Source organism: Orcinus orca, chromosome 9, assembly GCF_937001465.1.
Source record: "Orcinus orca chromosome 9, mOrcOrc1.1, whole genome shotgun sequence".
Classification (NCBI taxonomy): Eukaryota; Metazoa; Chordata; class Mammalia; order Artiodactyla; family Delphinidae; genus Orcinus; species Orcinus orca.
In genome coordinates, this window is record NC_064567.1 from 91,944,730 (window position 1) to 91,967,537 (window position 22,808).

The window sequence follows — 22,808 nt, forward strand, 5'->3', positions numbered from 1 at the left end:
TCTGTCCTGAGGAACTGATGAGACAGTAGCTTCAACGAACAGTCGGAGAAAAGGCATAAAAGGAAAGGTAAAATCTTTACTCCATACTAGCTTTTTTGCTTTTGAATCCAGAGGACTTCAGACTTTTTGACTTTAATTTACAGTACAAAACCTGTTGCATAGTGGGACTCAGAATACACAGAAATATGATATGCAACTGAAACTAAAATTTCTTGAAATAATATTTGCCCTTAATGTGTGCCAAGCACTCTATTGCAGTCTTATTCTACTCTCTTCTATTACACTCTATATTTTTTTAACGCTGGTTGCAACTCACTAAACATTTCACATCCCACTAATGGACTACAACCCACAGTTTGAAAATCACTGATCTAACCTGTCCTGCACGTTTAAACACATAGTATACGGTACGTCACTTGCTATGTATTCCTCCATTCACTGAAGTGCAGCCTCAGTCTCCATTATTCCAATGAAACTGCTCATACTAACATTTCTTCCTCCAGTAATATTTTAATTAGCTGGTATATGTTAACATATTAACAAGTCTAATGGCTGTCTTTCTCTTATTCTCTTACTCAGTCCTTCTAAAGCGTTTGGAAGACAGCTATGCTCACCACTATACCACCAACACACACCCCTCTAAAGCATTTGGGGTGACCAATTGTACTATCCTCCTACAAAATCTCTCCTTCCTTGGCCACTAGACAGTTTTGAACTCTGAGTTCTTAACTCACTCATTGAGTGTTTTCTCCTTAGTTAATTCCTGGCCCCCTCTTTTCTGCTGTAATTGTGAACCGTTGCTGCTGCCCAGAATTCTGTCTTTAAGTCATTGCTCTTCCAATGCACTTTTCCTGGGAGTTCATCCACTTTATGGTTTTAAATACCACCTGTTTGTTGATTGTTCCTGAGTCTGTGTCTCCACCTGCCCCCTCTTCCCTGAGCATCTGGCAGTACCAGCATCTCCACTGAAGTCCCAGAGGCGCTTTAAATATACTATATCCAAACCGCAAGTTTTTACTACAGGAAAAATACAATGAGGAGAATCATGGGTTCTGTAACCTGGGTTAGCAGTAATTGACAGTATCCTCTAAACCAATAATTTTCACATTTTCTTAGCCCTGGTGATGCCAAGAGTTCTTGTAGACCACCTTCTCCTACAGCTTCCATTTGCTGAAGAGTGAATTTAAAAGTTGCCATTACTATTCATGATCCACAATGATGAATATAATTCCTTTTTTAAAACTTATTTTTATTGAAGAGTAGTTGATTTACAATGTTGTGCTAGTTTCAGGTGTACAGCAAAGTGATTCAGTTATACGTATATATATATATATATATATATATTTTAGATTCTTTGCCCTTATAGTTTATTGCAAAATATTGAGTATAGTTCCCTGTGCTATAGGTCCTTGTTGGTTACTGTTTTATATATAATAGTGTGTATGTTTTAATCCCGAACTCCTAATTCAATTCCTTATTATTATTATACAAAAGATGCTATGCAAATCTGAATTATTATTTTGTGTTCCAAACCAAAGTATGAACATTACCATATTCTCAACATCAAACCACTAAGAATCCAGCATTCCACCTACCTGATGGAAAGTCCAGGATTCCCTGTCAATTCTCATAAATGCCAGGGGCCTCCTTTCCCAAGAGTCCCAGTTCTGCTCTGACAGAAAATAGAGAGGGACAGTTTCATCTATCTAGTCCATGGGAGAGGACAAACTGGTCCATGTGGATGGACCATTAAATAATGGACTTATTTGCACAGCAGTAGAACCATCATGAAGATTAGAGGCACTCAATCTATTAATTTTTCTTTTTCTCAATTTCGGTTATCTTTCCCCCCTCAGGTATGGAAAATTTGGATCAATGCCAATTTGTTTAATTGGATTTTTAAAATAGGCACCAAAAAATATCAAACTGTTCTTTTAAGCTCTTTTAGTAAGCTCGGCCAAATCAATTAAGCAAATTGCTTTCAAAAATACCTACCAATTCCAAATAAACCTCTTCCCCACTTCAGAGATAGTATATGCTACGGATTATGCAGAGAAAAATTTTCCAGCTGAATTACCCACTTCTCAACACTGGGGATTTAAAAGGGAAATGCCGACACCATCTCAGCCATGGTGGTGAAGGGGTGCAGCTCTAATCCAGCAGGGCTGTTTTGACAGCGGTTAGGGAACCAAGGCAGTGCTGGCCTGGAGATGCTTACCACACCTCTGGTTGTGACCTGATTTGTTCATGCCTTTGGTGGGGCACTCAGGTTAAAAATATCTGCACCCTGACTTATAAAACAAGACATTTTTCTCTCCTCTTTAATTTCCTTAAAAAAATACACGTGAAATGTGAAACACCACCTGGGTGGAAGGTTTCATGGTTTTCTTTTCCCCATTGTTTGCCATCTCCCCTTTTGCCTACAATTTAAGAAACAGAAGCACAAGAGCTGTGCTTTCATGTGAGCAGTAATATGTAACCAGAACAAACAGAGGACATAGGAAAGGTGGAGAAAAGTTAGATATATAAGCAAGAAAAAGTGAGTTATTGATTTTATTGACTGGTCTGTTAACTTCTGACATTGCAATAAAGTCTTATTTATTTGTATACAGAAGACTCAATTACATAGATACATATCATTTTAACAACTGGGTTATTTACAGGAGAATTGCAGCTTCATAAATAATATAGACCTGGGATTTCTCAAGCTGATGTTTATCCATTGTTACCTAAGGAAGTGGTGATGGCTACGCATATCTAATATCCGTGCAGTCATTAGAACAGCATTGCAATTGGCTGGGGGAGAAGAAAGGAGGGGGGGCCAGGAACAAGAGGGAAATAAGGACAAGAGTCTCAGTCCAGCTAAAATATACAGTGAATAGTCCTGGGGTAATCAGATCCAGATAGAGCTGCTCAAGTCTCCTCCTTCCTGCCAGCGCAGAAAAGCTGTCAGTGGAGACCGTTGCGTGAAGGGCTCCAGGTCTTTAAACTCCTGTTCATACGGTACAAGCCGTTAAGATGCAATTACAGATTTTGTTTTTTAAACATGAAGGGTATGTCTCAAAGGAAGTTTTATAAGAGTAGGGTCAATTACTCCCAAACATCTTCTCCTGATGGGGCAACTGGTGGAAATGGAGATGGACATCCTGGGGCTGCCCCTGGTCCTCCAGGGGTCCCTGCAGCCTTGTTCAGGGGGTCTCCTGAAACAACTCTTTGTTTAACTATTAGTTTAATGCATAGCCTCCCTGCTAGGCTATAAGCCCCAAAGGCCCAGGAACTGTATCTGGTCATTATTCAGTAAATATTTGTTGGGAATGAGTGAATTAATTAAGTAACGAGGAGAAGTAGGATGACATAACACTATTTTTATGTGTCCCTAGCATCTTGTAAAATACCTGCCACCTAGCAAGAAGTTAATAATATCGTGAAGAGTGGTTGATCAGAGACTAGGGTTAGGATCCCAATTTTCAGATGAGGTGGCTAGAGCTCACATTTGCTATTGGATTTGGAACTCAGACTCTGATTTTAGGACTCAGAATCCCGCAAGAATAACTCCCCTACAGAGCAAGGACCTGATTTCTCCTGGAAGAAAGTGCAGATAAAGGGCAGCTGCAAGAAAATACAAACGTATTTGGCTACTGTGAATAATGCTGCAGTGAACATGGGAGTGTAGATTCTCTTTGAGATCCTGATTTTGCTTCCTTGGGGTACATACCCTGAAGTGAGGTTGCTGGATCGTATGGTAGTTCTATTTTTAATTTGAGGAACCTCCATAATGTTTTCCATAGCAGTTGCAGCATTTTACATTCCCATCAACAGTGGACGAGGGTTCCATTTTCTCTACATCTTTGCCAACATGTGTTGTCTTTTTTTTTTATTACTTTTTATTTTATAAATTGGAGTATATCGGATTAACAATGTTGTGATAGTTTCAGGTGCACAGCAGAGTGACTCAGACATACATATCCTAACAGGTGTGAGATGATATCTCATTGTCCACAATAGCCAAGATATGGAAACAACCTAAATGTCCATCCAGGGATGAATGCATAAAGAAGATATGGTGTGTACATACAATGGAATACTATCTAAAAAGAAAGAAATCCTGCCATATGCGACATAGATGGACCTGGAGGACATTATGCTAAGTAATATAAGCCAGACACAGAAGGACAAACACTTCATGATTCCACTAATACGAAGTATCTAAAATGGTCAGACTCATAGAAACAGAGTCGATGGTGGTTGCCAGGAGTTGGGGATGGGGGAGGGGATTTTCTCCTCAGTGGGTAAAACGTTTCAGTTATTCAAGATTAATAAGTTCTATAGGTGCTACATTGTGCCTGTAGTCAACAATAACTTATTGTGTACTTAAAATTTTGTTGAGGGTAGATCTCATGTTAAGTGTTCTTACCACAATAAAGTAAAATAATATAAAATGAAATAAAACAGAATAAAATAGTAAAATAAAATAATGAAATGAAATAAAATAAAATAGAAAATACAAACAGAATCCAGGCTGGGCTCTGAGCAGTCGTTTGCTGTTCACTCACCCATAAGGGCTGTCACCACCTCCTTTTTTGCTGTTGTCCATCTGGTCCTTATTTTAAGAGTCCACCTATATATACATCTGTGCTTAGGATCCACTTAGGAGCTAAGTTCTTTTTTGGATTCACATTCAGGTGCGACCCAGCCCATGTATAGATTCTAAGGGATCAATTGCATCATTTTGGCCAAAGCCATGACTGCCAGACATTGCCCTGAAAACCATACCTTCTGCTTGGGAAGTATAATTTCTTTCATTCTTCTCTACCCTAGCTCACACTTGACTGCATGTGCTCCGTCCTGAGCTCTCTCTCCCCTAGGTTTGAGCTGTGAGCAGTGCCTGTCATCCCCCTGCCCACAGAGCCTTCGCCAACCTCGAGGGGAGGTTGCTGTTGGGTCCTGCGCCATCCTGTCTCTGTGTTCCTCTCCCAACACACCTGCGGGCTCTACCCTGCCCTCGAGGCACTGACGATGTTTGAGGCTAAAGTTCAGCATCTTTGTCAGATCAAACAGCTGTGGCCACTGTTCCAGGCCTGCTGCCTGGAGCACTGCCCGCTCTGTGGACTACAGCCCCGCTGGGCAACACACTTAGCAGTGCGGACCCCAGCATAGGGCTCTGTCTCCCTTGAAATATAATAGTAATAAGAAAGCTCGGGCTTCCCTGGTGGCGCAGTGGTTGAGAGTCCGCCTGCCGATGCAGGGGACACGGGTTCGTGCCCCGGTCTGGGAAGATCCCACATGCCGCGGAGAGGCTGCGCCCGTGAGCCATGGCCGCTGAGCCTGTGCGTCCGGAGCCTGTGCTCCGCAACGGGAGAGGCCACAACAGTGAGAGGCCCGCGTACTGCAAAAAAAAAAAAAAAAAAAAAAAAGAAAGCTCACCTTCATTGAGTGTTTACTATGTGCCAGAAACTTTAATTATATGGATTAATGTACTTAATCCTCACTTTATGAGGGAAGTACCATTTTTATTTCAATTTTACAGATGATGAAACTGAGCAGAGAAAGATTAAGCCACTTGCTTGAGGTCCCACCTCTGGTGTGTGGTGGAGACAACGGGCAATCCAGCTGCAGAGTCTGTGCCCCTCCCCCAAAGGCTCTGCAGCTCCCTTACTTCTCTCCCTGGGGCCAGCCAGACACTGACAGGTCTCCTGATGGAGGGGTCACCTTGCCCACCTACTCCACCCCAAGCCCTTACCACCCCCATCTGCAGACCCAGCTTTCTCTCAGAGAGGTAGAAGCCAAAGATTGGGGGGGAGGTCTCCAGTATTTACAGGTCTCACTGCCATCAGTGTGTAGGATGGATGAGAGACAGGACAGATGGGAGGTATGGCGACTGTGTCCATGGTCTGAGTGACAGTGAGGGCAGCTGAAGCAGAGAAGGGGAAGCGGTCAGCAAAGCTGGAGTGCAAGATGTGGGATATGGTGTCTGGCTGTCCCTGGGGGTGAAGCAGAGGGACCAGGCAAAGAGATTTGCTTTTGGAGCAAGTTAGGAGGAACCTGAGCTTTTGAGAGGGGAGATGCTGAGTTTTTTTGGACTTATGGGAAATGTGCAGTTTAGAAACACTGGGCAAGAACTCAGAGTTTTTAGATGTGGCGATTTTGATTCAGTCGTCGTCCTCCTTGTCCAGTCTTCCTGCATTTTTTCTTTCCTGTACCTGAATTCATTCGTGGATATTGGTGCACGTGTCGGATTTTACAGGCTCCTCTAAAGGGCGTCCTCTGTGGTCACATGCTTTCCTCTCTCCTTCTTTATCAAGATCACTTGTGATTGGTTAATCGTATGTCAATGTTATTTGTAATAATGCAGCGGTAATAACTCATAGTGACAACCAACTTTGTTGAGCATTTATTTTGTGCCGGGCACAATGCTGGGCTCTTTTCATTCGGTAATCTATTTCCCTATCACAAGTATAATACAGGTGCCATGACTATCTCCGTTTTACAGCTGAGGACACTTGAGATCAGAGAGGTCAAGTAATTTATCTAGAGTCACACAGATAGCACAGGTGAAGCAAAGATGAAAACGCAAGTCATTCTGACTCCAGGCTGTATTGTCGGAATATTACAGCCTGGCACACACCGGAGGCCTTGGTGTCGTCTTCCTGAACCCAGTTTCACAGACAAATCAGACAAGGCCAATCTGACCAGGATGGATCAGGACAAAACCAAGATCACCCCATAGCCCGTCTGAAGACAGACAAAACGAGAACATTGTCCAGACCACAAAATGACCAACTATTCACCCATCCTGGCTAATATGAGTGAATATTGCTCTTTTCCCAATTATGACTTTAACCCCACTCTCTCTTTCCTATCTTCTCACACAAGAACTATTAGAATATTCAATCATAACATAGCTCTGACTTCCAGATAGGGTCCAATGCAGAGCAAAGCCCCACTTCTTCAAACCCTCTTCAGAGTCACTCAACACAAGCCCAAATCTATGTCATCTCTTCTTACTGTGATGCCCCATGGTTCCCCAGGGTGTGCATTCTCCCTCCTGTCAATGAGTCTATAAATCAAGTTCGACTACATGGTGGTCTTTGGCTGAAGCATGTAGATATATCTAAATACTCCTCATTCTACACATTCTTAGATTTGCAGACAGTCCATAGATTTGCTAACAGTGCAGCTTGGACCCCCAAACTTGACCACATGAGGGTTTGAATCCCAGCTCCTCTTCCTCCTCCTCCTTTAAAAAAAATCAGCTGTGGATGTATGTCTGTTACTTAAATTTTCTGACCTGAGTTCTAATATCATGGGGCTGGTACGAAGATGAAATCAGGTGACATATGTAGAATATTCTAGTCTGTAGCCAGACTGATGCTCTACAACTGTTAGTTTCTTTCCCCGATCCCTTTTTTTTTTTTTTTTTTTTTTTTGCGGTACGTGGGCCTCTCACTGTTGTGGCCTCTCCCGTTGCGGAGCACAGGCTCCAGACGCGCAGGCTCAGCGGCCACGGCTCACGGGATCTTCCTGGACCGGGGCACGAACCCGTGTCCCCTGCATCGGCAGGCGGACTCCCAACGACTGCGCCACCAGGGAAGCCCTCCCCGATCCCTTCTTGATTGAATCTATTTCTTCTAAATAAGGCATTTTATCATATTCCAGTCATAAAAGTCTGACCCACCCAATATTGAGGATATTTAGAGATTAAATGTAAAATTTCCAGTTTATGCTATTGCTTGTTCTCTGTGCCATAATTTATAGATATATAAAGGCCAATGAGTACTAAAGTATTTTATTCATTCTGAGATACACAGCTTTCCTCCTCATAATTTAATGTGACACCTTAAAGGGAAAATTTTAGGATAAAAATTGGGATGTGTCTTATAATCAGTGTCATGTCATGGTTTAATCAGCAACTTGTTTTCTTTCTTAGTGCAACATAAAATATTCGTGAATTTTACATCTGTAGCATCCTAGATTTGGTATATATTTTTAACTGACTGGACAGCGCTACTTCCACCATGTCACCTTTTCACTATTGAGTTAGCGGTTGGCTCTGTTTTCTACTTCAATGCGGACGTTACCGTTCTAAAGCCAAATGTAAACTCAAGAAGTAGATTTTTAAAGTATTTGGACTTAGAACCTTACCGTTATAATCTGAGTCCAAGTCATGTTTCGTAGGCATAATTTTTATAATGAGCTCTGACACAGATCCAAAAATAAGTTAATATAACAAATGGAAATTGCTATGCATTTGATCCTATCATATAATGGAGTTAAAATAATGATAAAAAAACAATCTGAACAAGTTCTGTGAAGCTTTTGTTCTATTTGACTTTAAGCGGAACAAAATCTTCTGAACAAGAGGACAACAAAATAATGCTTTGCTAAACGGATAAAAGAATATGACCTAAGTCTATTAGTGATAGAACACTCTATGAATGCACTCAAGTTAATAGCATCTTTTAGCAATAGATACTTTTTCAATTACAGTAATGCTAAGAAATAAATAGGCTAAGTGAGAGAAAAATGGTCAGAGACACATGAATTGGACTAGTTTGGCTGGTTGGTTTTTTATAACCAATTCTCGGCGGGGGTGGGGGGTGCGGAAATCTAACCAGCAATCTATTGATGGGTCATTAGTCTGAGTTTTTATATTCTAGATCTACTTAATCTTATTACAGATGCAGCGTTTCATTACCCCATCTCCAAAGAAGGTTTTGCAGCGCTTGGCATTTTGTACACAGTGAGTTTGTGACATCCTTTTCTTCCTGCACAATCTTGTGCTGTCATGCTGTCATAGAAGCTTCATTACTGTAACGGCTTGCTCACTAGGTGTGATGGTACAGTTTCATGCAATGTAATTCCTCTGGGGGTATTTCCTTCCTGTCCTTTGCCGAGTTCTAAGTGACCCCACTTTCACCAATCTTTAGTTGCATGCAAGAGTGATTGCAAATTCTACCCTTTCAGAGTATCTGTGTAGAAATGCAATTTTATTTCAACTTTAAGGGGTTTAAAATTTTTATCCCCCCTTTTTAAAGTGGCACTCTGGCTACTTTTGCAAAGAATGTGGCACTCTCAGGGTAAATAACTGAAATAGAGAGTCCAGACTCTTATCTTCATGGGCCCTCACCATGGAAAAGCAGAGATATGGGTATGGAAGGAGAAAGTGTCAGGAAAATCATCATAAATCACAGAGCAAGGGTATTGGGCTACATTTGGCATCAGTTTTGCTGTGTTTTAAAAAGGATAAATATGCTTCCCTTTAAGAATGTAGGAACAGCACTTCCCACTGTGAACCTCTTCACTGGGAGTCCTCCCACCGGGTTGCACGGGGTGAGACATGCTCCAGGGTTATTACTGTGATTGAGAGTATGCCTCTTGAACGTTTGCTTTTCCTACATTCTCACCTGCCCCCGCCTGACTTTTGTGAGAAAGGATGTAACAGTCCACTGCCAATGTCTGCTAAAAATTGGGCGTTTTAGGTGCATGTACACTTTAAATGCCACCCAGGGGAGGAAAGGAAGGAAGGGAGGGAGGGAGGGAGGAAAAGAGTTGTAAACTCAAAACCAGTGCTTTTCACACTTTACTGTGAGTATGAATCACCTGGGGATTTTCTTTCAATGCAGATTTTGGTTCCGTGGGTCTGAGACCCAGGTGGGCTGAGACCCGCAGGTCTGCCTTCCTAGCAGGGTCCCAAGTGGTGCTTATGCTGCTGGTCCAGAGATCACATGGAGACCCTAAACTAAATCCGGCTGTCATTCTGCTCTTTACGAGCATTATTTTAAAGGAGACCGGAGTGCTTACTTCTTAGGAACTGGTCAGGATATGGCTGGGGGAAAAGTAGGGCACAGGAGAAGCCTGTCTCCTCCCATCATGTTCCATTTTCCTTTTTCCATCACCCACCTCCCAGACCTGAAAACTAGAGGTCTCCGGAGCCAGGGTTCACTGGGTACAGAAGAAAATATCCCCAAAATACAATTTCTGTCATGGTGTGGGATTTATTGTGTTCTGTCTCCCTGGAACATTTCATTTGATACCTAGGGTAGTGTAAGTGTTGGAGTTGGATGGAATTTGGTTCAAATCCCAGTGCTGTTGTTCGTTAACTGTGTGACTGTCGGTGAGTTGTTTAAGCCATTTAAACATCAGTTTCCACAGCTGTAAAAGGAGAATGATAATCCTGATAACACAGGGCTTCTTTGGAGATTTAATGAGAAAATGTAGACAAAATACTAAACAAAGTGTCTGGCCCATAGTAAGCGTTTGGTGAATGCTTATAAAATATTTGAGCTGTGGAGCAGTCTAGCTGATGCAGATGTGGGCCTTCCATCAATCGTATAGCCTGGGATATAGTCACCTCTGTCACTAACTAGGTATGTGAGTAATAAAGCTTAGTATCCTGTATAAATGGACATAATAATCATAAACACCTTACAGGATTTTTGTAAGGGTTGATAATATATGCAAAGTAATTAATGTATTACTTGGCACATAGAACTTTATATATAAAGAAAATTATACTGATGTCTCTACAAAAGGATAGGCAAAAGAGGAATTATTTATTCAAAAGAAGAAACATTTTAGGAGTGTTTGGTCAGATATTTCTTATGCCTGGAGGAGTGAAAGGGGAGGGCTGCTGTGATTCCTCAAATCCTACCAGGTTGACCAGAAGCTCCTGAATGCTCTGTGACAGACCAGTGTCCCTCTGCAGACACTGGGCAAAGGGAGAAGGAGAAAAAAAAAAGCAGACACTGGGCAAAGGGAGAAGGAGAAAAAAAAAGTCCGATGCAATGAGTTTTTCATTAGTCTGAATTGCTTCAGTTTAAAGGATTTTCCTTTAAACAGAGAACACATTCTTTGGTATGGGAGAAAGGCTTTAAAATACCTTTGTTGTAGGATCGTGAGAGAGCATGGCAGTTTAAAAAAATGTTTTTACTTGGCAAAATGAAATGCCGAGATCTTTCTATTCGCATGATCATTAACGGTCTTCTTTAACTGGACTGCCCTGTGAAGTCTCAAAGTCTGGGAAAGTTAACAGTCTGTGATGATCTAATCACCTGCTCTTCGCAGTCACCGCGGATCGAGGGCCACACGCTTTCTGCATTGAGGGTCTCCAAGATCTTGTACCGCGTATGTTATCAGAAGCGACTGCATCCAGAGGCCATCATTTCCAATTGAAATAATGATTTCTTCCGTTGTGGCTCACGGTTAAATCATATTCTGAACGTCAAATCAGCAGCCTCCTTGCTGCTGAAAGGTTGTGCAGAGTTCAGACCTTTTGAAGGCATGTAGGTCTTGGAGAAGAGGGGAAACATACATCACTGTGGTTTCCAGCTGACTTCAGTCTAAGCCAGGAATTTGAGCTCATGTAACCACGATGCAGCGCTCTCTATTTCACCCTCACCTCCTTCTCAGACTTGGGGTCCAGGTATCTGCAGGCTCACCTTGCTTTATTGTGCTTCACTTTAACATGATTCACAGTTACTGCATTTTTTCTTCTTTTACAATTGAAGGTTTGTGGCTACCCTGTGTTATCAGATGATGGTTAGCATCTTTTAGAAGTATTTTAAAATTACGGTGTGTACACTTTTTTAGATGTAATGCTATTGCACACTTAATAGACTACAGTATAGTGTAAACATAACTTTTATAAGTACTGGGAAACCAAAAAATTTTTGTGACTCACTTTATTTGCTGTGTTGTGGTGGTCTGGAACTGGACCCACAGAGTCTCTGGGGTCTGCCTGCATTGGGGGCTGCTCAGCTAAGAACCTCAATAAACTGAAAACAGTTTAAAAACTCATAATGAGACTTTTGATGGTGCAGCTCTGTAGGTCTGGGGGGCCTCAAAGAGAGCCTTGCAGATATTAGATACAAACTCAAGTGTTGCTATAAGAGGCTGGAGGCTGGGCTATTGCAAAAGGAATCACAGTGACCTCTACCCTACAGCTTGTCACCCCTGTTACTATAACGAAGGTAAGAAAAAATGGACTAGTTCCCCTCCCTTCTGCCTCATCCTCCTACCCCAACACACACACACGCACACACACACACACACACACACACACACACACACAATTTTAAAGCAGATTAGTTATCAGCTTTGACCATTTTTCAAGCGTATTTAAAGTCAGTTCTCAGTAATTCTTGCATGTTTTACCATGGATAGGTAAATTGAGAGGACCTTAAAACTAGGTCCGTTATTCCACCGGAGAGTGTCTTGATCTCATCCCCTTGTTGTCAAACTTGGCAGCTGGTCAGGAGGGAAAAAAATCTGTGTTTATTGTTAGTGAAAGTGTAACATTGTTAGTAAATTAGGTCTACAACTGAAAGAAAAGACATCTTTTCTATGATTTTTCTTTTAAGGAATTTATGCCTTGTCTCCCCATTTTAGAGACAGGTAACTGAGAATGGATAGAAAACAAAACAAAATTTTATCTTACTTTTCCAGCAAATGTGGTCACTGATAATAACATGATGATTTGTAAGTTTGGTTTCTTGTTGGGGAAAACAAGCCATGTCTAAATTCGTCTATAGACATAAACACTCTTATCAGAATTTACACTGATTTGGAAGATGGCTCTCAAAGAGTTGTAGGTTTACGTGCACTTTTTAAAACTTGAGGACCCTTGATGAGAAGGTCCCTTGGGCAGGGCCTGCTTCATGGGCCATCAACCACTGCAGGTACACAGGGCTCGCCACCCAGCAGGGTCCCATGTTTGGAATTTAAGGCTCTGAGGTCACCATCTTGAGATTCTTAATAATTTATCTTTGAAATTGTGTTTTGTGGGTCAAGTCCAATGGGACGACAAGAGCGTGGGGTCAGAGGCAGGGAGGCTTGGAGCCTCTGGCGGTCCAGCCACTACCTCCCTACCTCTCAGGACAGGGCAATTCTCAGCCACCTGCTCTCTGCCCTGGGTGCCCCAGGACCCCCAGAAGCTGGAGTGCAGCTGTCACCTTCTCCCTTCTGCCCTTCTCAGTGTTCTAGACTCAGGTGCAGAGAGAGTCATAGGATCAGCATGCAACTCATCCCAACCAGGTGTCCAGCGCAGCCCAGCAAGGAGGCTGCAATCTCTTGAGTCCACCCATCTGCTGTGGATTAAGGCAGCAGCCCTGGGGAAGGGGGATATTGACTTCCCAGCCCCACGTTAGGGACTTGGACTTGCATTTGGCACTGAGCCCCATAAATTATGTAGCCAGCCCTCATGTAAATTTGAGCAAAGATGAAGCGTAGAATCAAGCTCCCTGCATGGGCATAAAAACACAGGGTCTACACGACCTTTGTGTCCAGGGGCCCGTAGCAGGGTCCTATCAGTAGGCTGACAGCAAGGACTTCATCCCTGGATGCAGTGCAGTGTTGAACGTGGCCCCTAGCAATGACCTTGTCAGAGGAAGTGTCCATTTCCTGGGAGAAGTGTGTTGATATTAGCAAAGCCTCTTAGATCAAGAAGGGCATTTTAAAAATGAGACAAATCATTTTCAGGTGGTTTAAAATCTGTTTCTAAATTGTTTCAGCACACTCTGATACACATCTCCAACATTTTAAGAACAACTTACCTAAACAACAACGTACATACATAATATATACGTACACACATATATGCATACATACACACACGCCAAGGCCCAGAGCTGACCTGCAGGAGATACAAAGTGAGTGAGAAAGAATCTTTGCCCTGAAAGAATTTATACTCTTGTAGACACAGCAGTGCTCAAGCATTGATGCGTACCCCAAAGCTCTCCACATGCCAGCAGTGTGTCGTGGAATTTTGCTTAAGTATATTTGATGACTGTCTCTTTTTCATCTCTTTTCTGAGAGGAAGCATTTACAGAAATTGAGAACTTTATTGGCCTGGATATCGCAGGAGTTCAGCTCTGCTTTTATGAGATGGATGTGAAAACAAATGATAAAAAATTGTTGAAGGAAGACTGAAGGGAGATATAGGAAATTTTGAGAGAAAAAAACGTCTTTAAAGGTTTCCAGAGCACACATAGACTAAGTCTACATGGAGGGCTGAAGCAAATACTGAATAATTTTGGTAGATATTACAAAAACACCTTCAGATAATCAAGTCCAAATAAAGGATTTTTGGGGTTTCTTGTTCTGCTTTATCTAGATATCTCGAATCTCCCTTTGACTTTTAATGCTTATGTACAGCCTTTAAATAAAGATCAGCATTTAAAACCACCGAAGAAAAAATAAAATAAAACCACTGAGGACCTAGACCCCTCACTCAAAGATAACTGGATTTCCCTCCATCAAAGGCCAGATAAGTCACCTGCTAGAAGAATAAAGGAATCCATTCTTCCCATTAATGTCATCAGACACTTACTGTTCTACAGGCCTCAATGGGTGAGGTTACAAGTACTTGACAACAGAACTTGCAAAAATGCACAAACCCTAAGTTAATTAATGAATGTTTAATTTTCAAGTGTGGCTTATCTCTTTAGAGTCTCCAATTCCACCAGGGGTCTGTATAGTGTTCTGGACGTAAATACATGTGTGGCCCGTATCATAAAGAAATCTCAACGGGCAATAAAAAATGGCCGACAGTGGCAATGACTTCGAAAAGATTTTTATGGACACCTCTACTCCCTCCTTGGCATTTAGTAATCTTGAAGAAATTGAAAGAAAGGGAAGTTTAATTTAGAGGGGTCTTCTGCCCCACTTAGCTGGGTTCACATGCCCAACATGAAATAATAATGCATTCAACTGTCCATCTTACAATAAGCAACCTCTGCCTCACCTCACTCCCCAGTGAAAACAGCAAACAGTGGGTAGGAAAGGTATAGATACCAGAAAAAGCTGAGGGATCCCTGTGACCTTCTTGTGATCGTTTGTGCTAATGCATAGTGGACAGAAACCCAAACTCTCCCTCTGAAGAATCGATTTGTTAAAAATGCATTGGTCGTTAATGAGGGAATCTCGTGCACTGAATATTGGAGGATGGCCAACTGAAAGTGGAACTGGTGTATTCTGATGAGCCATTCATATGTGCAAGTCTGTTTTCTCCTCAATCTGCCCCAGCCCTTATATCCTCTTTGCAAAGGCAATGGGGTAAGGATCCAGAAAGGAGTATGCCCTCTCAGGATTAAAAATGTCCTATTTGTTTCTTAAAATGACTTATTTGGAAGAGTCAACTCCAAAAAGACAGGTGTGGGCAAGGGGTAATGGTGGAGGGGGTCGCATTTAAAACTCTATCCTGGAGTGTACATCTGTTTCACTCTTAGAGTTGCTAAGAGGTACTGAGTCTTGTTTGCCTCAGTTAATCCAAAACTCTTATACAAAAATAAAATTGTTTTAATTTGCAAAGGAAAACTAACTTAGTATGAGGAATGCAGTGATGGTCATTCAGGAACTCTGACCTTGACTTGGTGGGGGGGCAGGGTGCAACTTCAGAGGCTCCCCCAATCAGGAAGTTACTAAAGAGAGGAGCAGGGGCCTAGGGTATCACTGCCCCCACGCCGGCTACCTAGATAGTTCAGGCTCTCCAGAGCAGAGAGAGCCGCCAGCAGATTTGCAGATTTTGCATACAACATCAACACTGGAAAGATGGTGTCGAATGAACCAATGCTCTGACAAGCAGGCATTTTAGCAATTAAAATTAAGTTTCATTGCAGTGTACCAGCTGAACTCCTAATCAGTCTTTCAGTGTCTCCAACATTTATGACTTATCCTTTCCTTAGCAGACTTCTATCAGGGGTCCCTGTGTTTACAGAAGTGACTTCTATTATATAGCTACTTTATTTTATTTTATTTATTTTAATTTCTTGGTCATCTTATTATTTACTTTTAAATTAAGCACTCAAAAATTAAAGCCCAGGGCTTCCCTGGTGGCGCAGTGGTTAAGAATCCACCTGCCAATGCAGGGGACACGGGTTTGAGCCCTGGTCCAGGAAGATCCCACATGCTGTGGAGCAACTAAGCCCATGCACCACAACTACTGAGCCTGCACTCTAGAGCCCGTGAGCCACAACTCCTGAGCCCACGTGCCGCAACGAAGAGTAGCCCCTGCTCGCCACAACTAGAGAAAGCCCACACGTAGCAACGAAGACCCAACACAGCCAAAAATAAATAAACAAATAAATAAATTTATTAAAAAAAATTAAAACCCATTAATACATTTTGATAATGGAAAAAAACTGAATGAAGATCCAAAACTGTAAACGTTACAGAAGACTAATACATTTGCTTTTCAGCCAACAACATTCATTAATTGCTACTGATAAAGCGAGGAAAGAAATAAATGTAATGTAGCTATTTTAAATTTTTTAATGATCCCTTTTATTTATTTATTTTTGGCTGCATCGAGCAGCATTTGGAACTTCCCCGATAAGGAATTGAACCTGAGCCCCTGCAGTGGAAGCTCAGAGTCTTAACCACTGGGCCGCCAGGGAAGTCCTTACGATCCCTTTTAAAATCAGTTTTTACTCCTTGAAGTACCTGTGAATATTACAAAATAGATGCATCTGACATAGATTGCTAAACTAGAAGGCCACCAGGATTACGATGGAAGAATGCTCCAGGTAGAGGAGCTTGGAGGGCCAAGGGAGTAATGCTGGCTGATGACCCATCTGCTGTCGTAAAACTAATTGTACATGGCATCCTCAGTGCAGAGGAGATTCATACTTGCCTGAGCAGCATGTAAGCCACTGTTTTCTCCCCATGGTCTTCTATCACCAGTGGAGTTTTATAAAACGTACACATGAGCCACCCTCTGGATGCTCTGAAAGTAGCCTCATGAGGGATGTGAACCTCTGTGTGTTCAGGAAGCTCCACAGACCATTCTGATTCATAGGCCTGGGTAAGAGCTGCTGGTCTAAGCTATGGTCTGGGTGAGAACTTGGGAGCAAATTGCCAGTATCTTTGTGCCATATTACCTGGTCATGCTACCAGGGACTAAAGGAAGGATTATCCATGCACATCTCACTTCAGAGGCTCTTTAAAGACCTGACCATTTAGTTCAGATCCAAACATTTATCAGATTGTACAGAGCACACAGTTAGGGTGGTGTGTGAGGAAACACGGACAACACACATCGGCATGGGCGTTTGTGTTGAGTTACTTGGGGCAGGTAAATATGATGGGCAAATCAAATAATGCTAAATATTGTATTAAATAAAATTAAATCTTTTTAACTAATGGTAGTCAAGAGAAAGAACACTTTTGTGACAAGCATGCACTGTTCCAAGACATTTACAAATATATGTGCTCATTTAATCCTCACCATAGCAACCCTATGAATGACATACAGTTATTTTCCCGGGTTTTTACAAGAGGAAGCTAGTGTATATATAAGTAAACTGGAAAACCAGCCCAAGTTCACCCAACTAGTTAAGGGGCAGGGCTAAATCTCAATGCAAGGAAAGTTTCAAATTTAAGAGTGCTTGCTTTTAACCTGTACACCAAACTGCTTTTAATATCTAAATTGGAATAGATAACTAATAAGGACCTACTGTATAGCACAGGGAACTCTACTCAGTACTCTGTAATGACTTATATGGGAAAAGAATCTAAAAAAGAGTGGATATATGTATATGTATAACTGATTCACTTTGCTGTACACCTGAAACTAACACAACATTGGAGTAAATCAACTATACTCCAATAAAAATTTTAAAAACAAAACAAAAAATCAGAATTACAGTCGAATTTGCTAAGAAGCTAATAATTTAGAGATAATTTCCAAAGTTTATGCTAATTAAGAGTAACTAGTGAAGTGGATGCCCATACCTATTTTAAAGGAATTATACCAGCCCCCAATTAAAAGCCCAACCTCTATTTCCATTGAGTGAATATTCAATCAACGTGAATGATGCCTACATTAAGAGCTGGGCATAAAGCAGTAAACCAGTGAACACAGGAGCTCACAGTTGCTGCCAGAAAAGCCTAGACTCTTAAATTCAGAACAGGCCACAGAGAGCTTTCTGGGCTTCCTTGATCTCCTTGATCTCCTAGCATATTTCCTAGGACCCTGATCAGGAGGAACCTGCCCAACCCACTTAAGTTCACATTTTCGTATCTGTGCCTGTACCTAACCTCAAATTCTCTGCTAACTTACGGCTGAGCGCTGCTTCAGAGCTCTCTGAAACTCTTAGCCAACGTCATTTATTCATTCTGATTACTGGATCCCCCTTCTGGCTCTGAGAAGGCCCCTGATTTGGGAGCCGCCTTATGACCCAGACAGATTAGTTTATGGTCTTACAAGGTTAAGTGTGATACATGTGTTTGGGGAAAATGGAGATGTGCATTAAGAAGAAACATCACTTTTTGATCCAGGCAGGAGAGCATACATAATCTCCTCTAGAGCCTGTGAAAGACTTCATTTTACACATGAAATTGTGTGGAATTGCCCTGGACTGCACTGAACATGGTTTTTGAGGATAACCAGCCTCAAAACAAGCTGCTGTGCACTGGTGAGAGCCTCCAGCAACAGAGAATAAAATGTAAGCAAATGTAATCTGTGTCAAGTTACAGGTAACAAAGACACAATCTTGTTGACACAGTGCCTGGATGGGACAGATCCCAAACATTACCATGATGTGTCATTAGGAACAGAATCAAAAAGTGAGCCTGGTATGCATGAAAGAAATATGAGACAGAAGGGCCTGGCATAGTATAGAAAAAGTTTTTGATTAAGATATATGTTTTTTAATTGTGTAAAAAGATTTTTCTTTCTCTGTGCATTGTCAAAGTTTTTCACAGTCAGACATAAAAATCCATGTCTGGCAAGCATAAAGAACAAACCAATTTTTTTAAAACATTTTCATAAACTAAACCAAAGCAGATTTTTAACCATTTGAGAATTTACGTTAATTGACCAAAAGATCACTTTGGGACCTGGTTAGCTCTATAAAAGTAAAACTCTTCTGAGAATTCTAAGGCAAAATAGGACTTGGGTCTGTAAGAACTGAAGTTGTGAGATTTACACTGCATAATGCAGCTCCCAGTTTAAAATGCCCTGCTACTCAAGCATGATAAATAAATCAAATATAAAAAATTTAGAAGAAAGGTCTCCTGCATGTTATGGGGAAATTGTGGGCATCTTATGATGGGCCATCTTACCCTTGTTATTAAATGACAGCGATCATTAAAATGCCAAACGTATTTTGACAGAATTCACTTTATAAAATGTCAGCAAGTCTGTGTTTTTATTAGTTTGTTCCAAATCAATTTAGAAATTTCAATAGAATGCTTGTAAGTATTCCCCAAGCAATGTCCATTCTTGACTTTCGGCACAAAAAAATATTACAAATTAATCAGATTTTCAGATTTCTGCATAATGGCTTTGCACATTTATTGCTTAATCCTATTATAAAATGCTGTTATGATTGACACGCGGCTGTGGAGATAGAAGTCAATTGAATAATATGTAGCAGTCAATTTTATTTGTAGCTTAATGTGCTGAAGTATTTTTCTCCACATTTCCATTATTTATAAGTCTGTCACTTTGGAGAATATATAGAAGAATTTGTTTTAAATGAGCTAATAATACCTTCTTTAAAATTTATAAGTGTGACAGAATCATATCTTTTTTTTCTTGGTCATCCATGGCACGCCAGTAAACAAGGTTTGAATTGTCTTCCACTTGCTATTCATAGGACAAACATCAGGAAAGAGGATCTTGTTAAGGATGGCTTGGAATTAGATTTCAATCACCAAGAAAACAAAAGCTACCAACTAAGACCCCTCAAAGATGGCTGCTAGCTTTGTTTGCTTCTTATTTATTTATATATTTATTGTTACTGCCACTGTATCACCTTCTATGGTTTGTCCTGAAACAAAGCACATGAGCACACACAGAGAAACAATAATGTTTAAGAAAGTTTGAAAGGTCTGCTGTTTTGGTGGAATTTCATTTTTCACGCTTTAGCATCCAACAGGATTCTAGCAAAGGAAGTACGTTATTGTCTATGCTCACCACAGGGGGGATCCCTGGGGGTAGTGTGGGGGTAAGTTAGCACCCAGGAAATTTGCTTAGGGAGATGCATGTGTTTTTTAGGACATAAGGAGCCACCAACAAGGACCTACCGTAGAGCACAGGGAACTCTACTCAGTATTTTGTAATAACCTATAAGGGAAAAAAATCTGAAAAAGAAAGTGTGTGTATATATATATATATATATATATATATATATATGTATGTATGTATGTATAACTGAATCATTGTGCTGTACACCTGAAACTAACATGACAATGTAAATCAACTATACTTCAATTTTTAACAAAAGAAAAGAAAAAGGCTTTGTTTTTAGGAAAACTCATCCATAGGATTCAGTACCTGAAGTGTGTATGGAGAAAGGGCTTAAGGGTACCAAGCCATATTAAGGGATAATATAGATGTGCTTGGTCGTGTCTGAGATCGTGCTTTCTCTGGCTTTGGGAAATTAGATTAGCTGTTGCCCGCCTATGCATAAAGGATGCAGTTTCCCACACCGGGGCCATGTTGGCACACCCCCTGCAAACTGATGTATAATGCAAGCCTATTAGTGCGACTGATGATGGTGTCACTTTCTGTGCTGTCACAGCCTCCTCCCTCCTAGAATGACTTGGTCCATCCCGAACGTCCGTTAGCATAATGTATGCAGTTGACAAGTGATTTGAGCACTGGGGCTGTTGTTAAAGCACTCTGGCATATCATCTGTGCCTTAATGCTATGTGACATCACAGGAAAATGGGGTCATGGGCAGTTCCCATTCTGGATCTTATATTAAGGGTGCGTTTCTCTTTTGAATTCCAGGGGCCAGAGGAAACCCGGCGCTGTCAGACCCAGGCACCCCTGAACAACAGCAGGCCAGTCAGACCCACCTCCCGTTCCCAGTTGGGCCACAGGTCAGTATCTCTCAACTGCTGCATGTAGGATGGTTTAACCATATAAATAACCAAATAAATAATAATGAGTTAAAACCAATTAACTCCAACAGAGCAAAGACGGTGATAATTTTTTGTATGGGAAACTATATGGCTACATTATTTATTAAATACCATCAAGAAAAAAAATGTTAGCAGAACTCTTCTCTCTTTTTATTTATTTATTTATTTTTTGCGGTACACGGGCCTCTCACTGCTGTGGCCTCTCCCGTTGCGGAGCACAGGCTCCAGACACGCAGGCTCAGCGGCCATGGCTCACGGGCCCAGCCGCTCCGCGGCATGTGGGATCTTCCCGGACCTGGGCACGAACCTGTGTCCCCCGCATCGGCAGGCGGACTCTCAACCACTGCGCCACCAGGGAAGCCCCCTCTTCTCTCTTTTTAAAGGGAATGTTGATTTTAATAATTTGGAAACATTTTTTCTTCTTAAAACCCACTATAATTGTGCTTTTGGTTATCATGCAGTTTTCTGGAAAGTAAAACTTTAATGATTGGACTGTGAAGAAAATTAAGTTATTTCAACCTTACTATAGCCGTTTTTGAAATACAAGATGTGATTTAATACAAAAAAGTTAATACAATTTTAATGCAAGTTCAGCTTATTGGGTTTGACAATACTGTACATCATATATAGCTCCTGCATTAATAAAGAAATAACATTCATTATTTTTTAAAGTCCAATATTTGTTTTTTGCAGCCTGGTATGGTTATATGGAGATGTACAACACAGTTGTAAAAGGCTGGGCTTTTGTTTTGTTTTTTTTAAACCTCTGTCATTTAGTGTGAAGTTCTCAGAGTTCACCCACTTTTATAGAAAAAGAAGCTGATCCTTGAGCCTTTCTCTCTCTTTGGTTGTCATTGTGATTCCAGGAAATTAATCACTTTCAGCACTTTAGGGCTCATCAGTTGCAGGCTTGAAAACGCAAGTTTAGAGCTTGAGTTGGTCTTGACTTTCTTGTTCCAGCCCCCGCCAAGTCTCCCTATGGCCTCAGATTCCAAAGTCCATCTCAGAGCACAAATGCCTCTGTGCTCCAGACAGAAAGCTTGGGTTGATGCCTGATCTCTTATGGAGACTTAGAGGGAGTTTGACTGGGCATCCCAGAAACCAGCTTCTGAAGGCCATGCCCTTTCTAATTTCATGCTCGTGACATTGTGTGTGTGTGTGTGTGTGTGTGTGAACATAGCAGGGGTGACAAACTCCAATGCCTCCAGGTTAGAAACATAGCACGACAGACCCAGACAGTGAGAAGCAGGGGACACTGGGACAAAGTGGACAGTGGATGCCCTGCTGTAAACCCATGAATTCAATTAAAAAAATGCTGCAGGCCCCACCATCCACATCTGTGGCCTGCATACAGTCTGAAGACTGCCCATTTGCCTTCCCTTTCATCATGGTACCACTACTGGCAGTGATATGATGCCAGCAATCTGAAGCTTATGACTCAGCCATCCCCCATTCTTCAAATAAAGCCACCCCCTTCTCCAAATCTGTTCTGTGTATTGAGAGGGAGTAAAACATGGGCTCTGGAGCAGCCTGGCTGGATCGGAATCCCCCCACCCCTCTGGATATGTGACTTTGGACAAGTAACTAACTCAGTATGTCATTGATAGGACATCGGAGTTCATACACATTAAAATAGTGCCTGGCTATTAAATATTGGGCTTTGTACTATACCTACACTGAGTTACCTCTTACTTTATAGAATCATTCTGTGTTAAAAACAAAAAGTTGAAACTCCCCAATGAGAGTTTTTTATCGGCTCCTCTAGAAGAAAAATGGGCATGGGATTAGATCTTAAATGGCTCCTGCAGGGGTGCAATGAAAGTCCCGGATGAAGGATGCTAAGATCAGTGACCCTTTCAGTCATCTGGCCTGGTTGGACAAGGAATCCTTCCTACATCATCCTGAAGACCCCCACCTGAGCTCATACCTGAGCTCAGATA

The 22,808-nt window shown here is 41.5% G+C and overlaps 1 protein-coding gene across 3 annotated transcripts in view; it reads left to right on the forward strand.

Moving 5' to 3' along the window:
• Positions 1-22,808, forward strand: part of POU6F2 (POU class 6 homeobox 2) — a 382,660-nt gene that overhangs the window by 108,218 nt on the left and 251,634 nt on the right. For all 3 annotated transcript variants that reach the window (XM_049714566.1, XM_049714565.1, XM_004263329.3), the window contains exon 3: positions 20,735-20,826. In XM_049714566.1, coding sequence (XP_049570523.1) covers positions 20,735-20,826 — 92 coding nt within the window. The remainder of the gene's footprint in view (positions 1-20,734; positions 20,827-22,808) is intronic.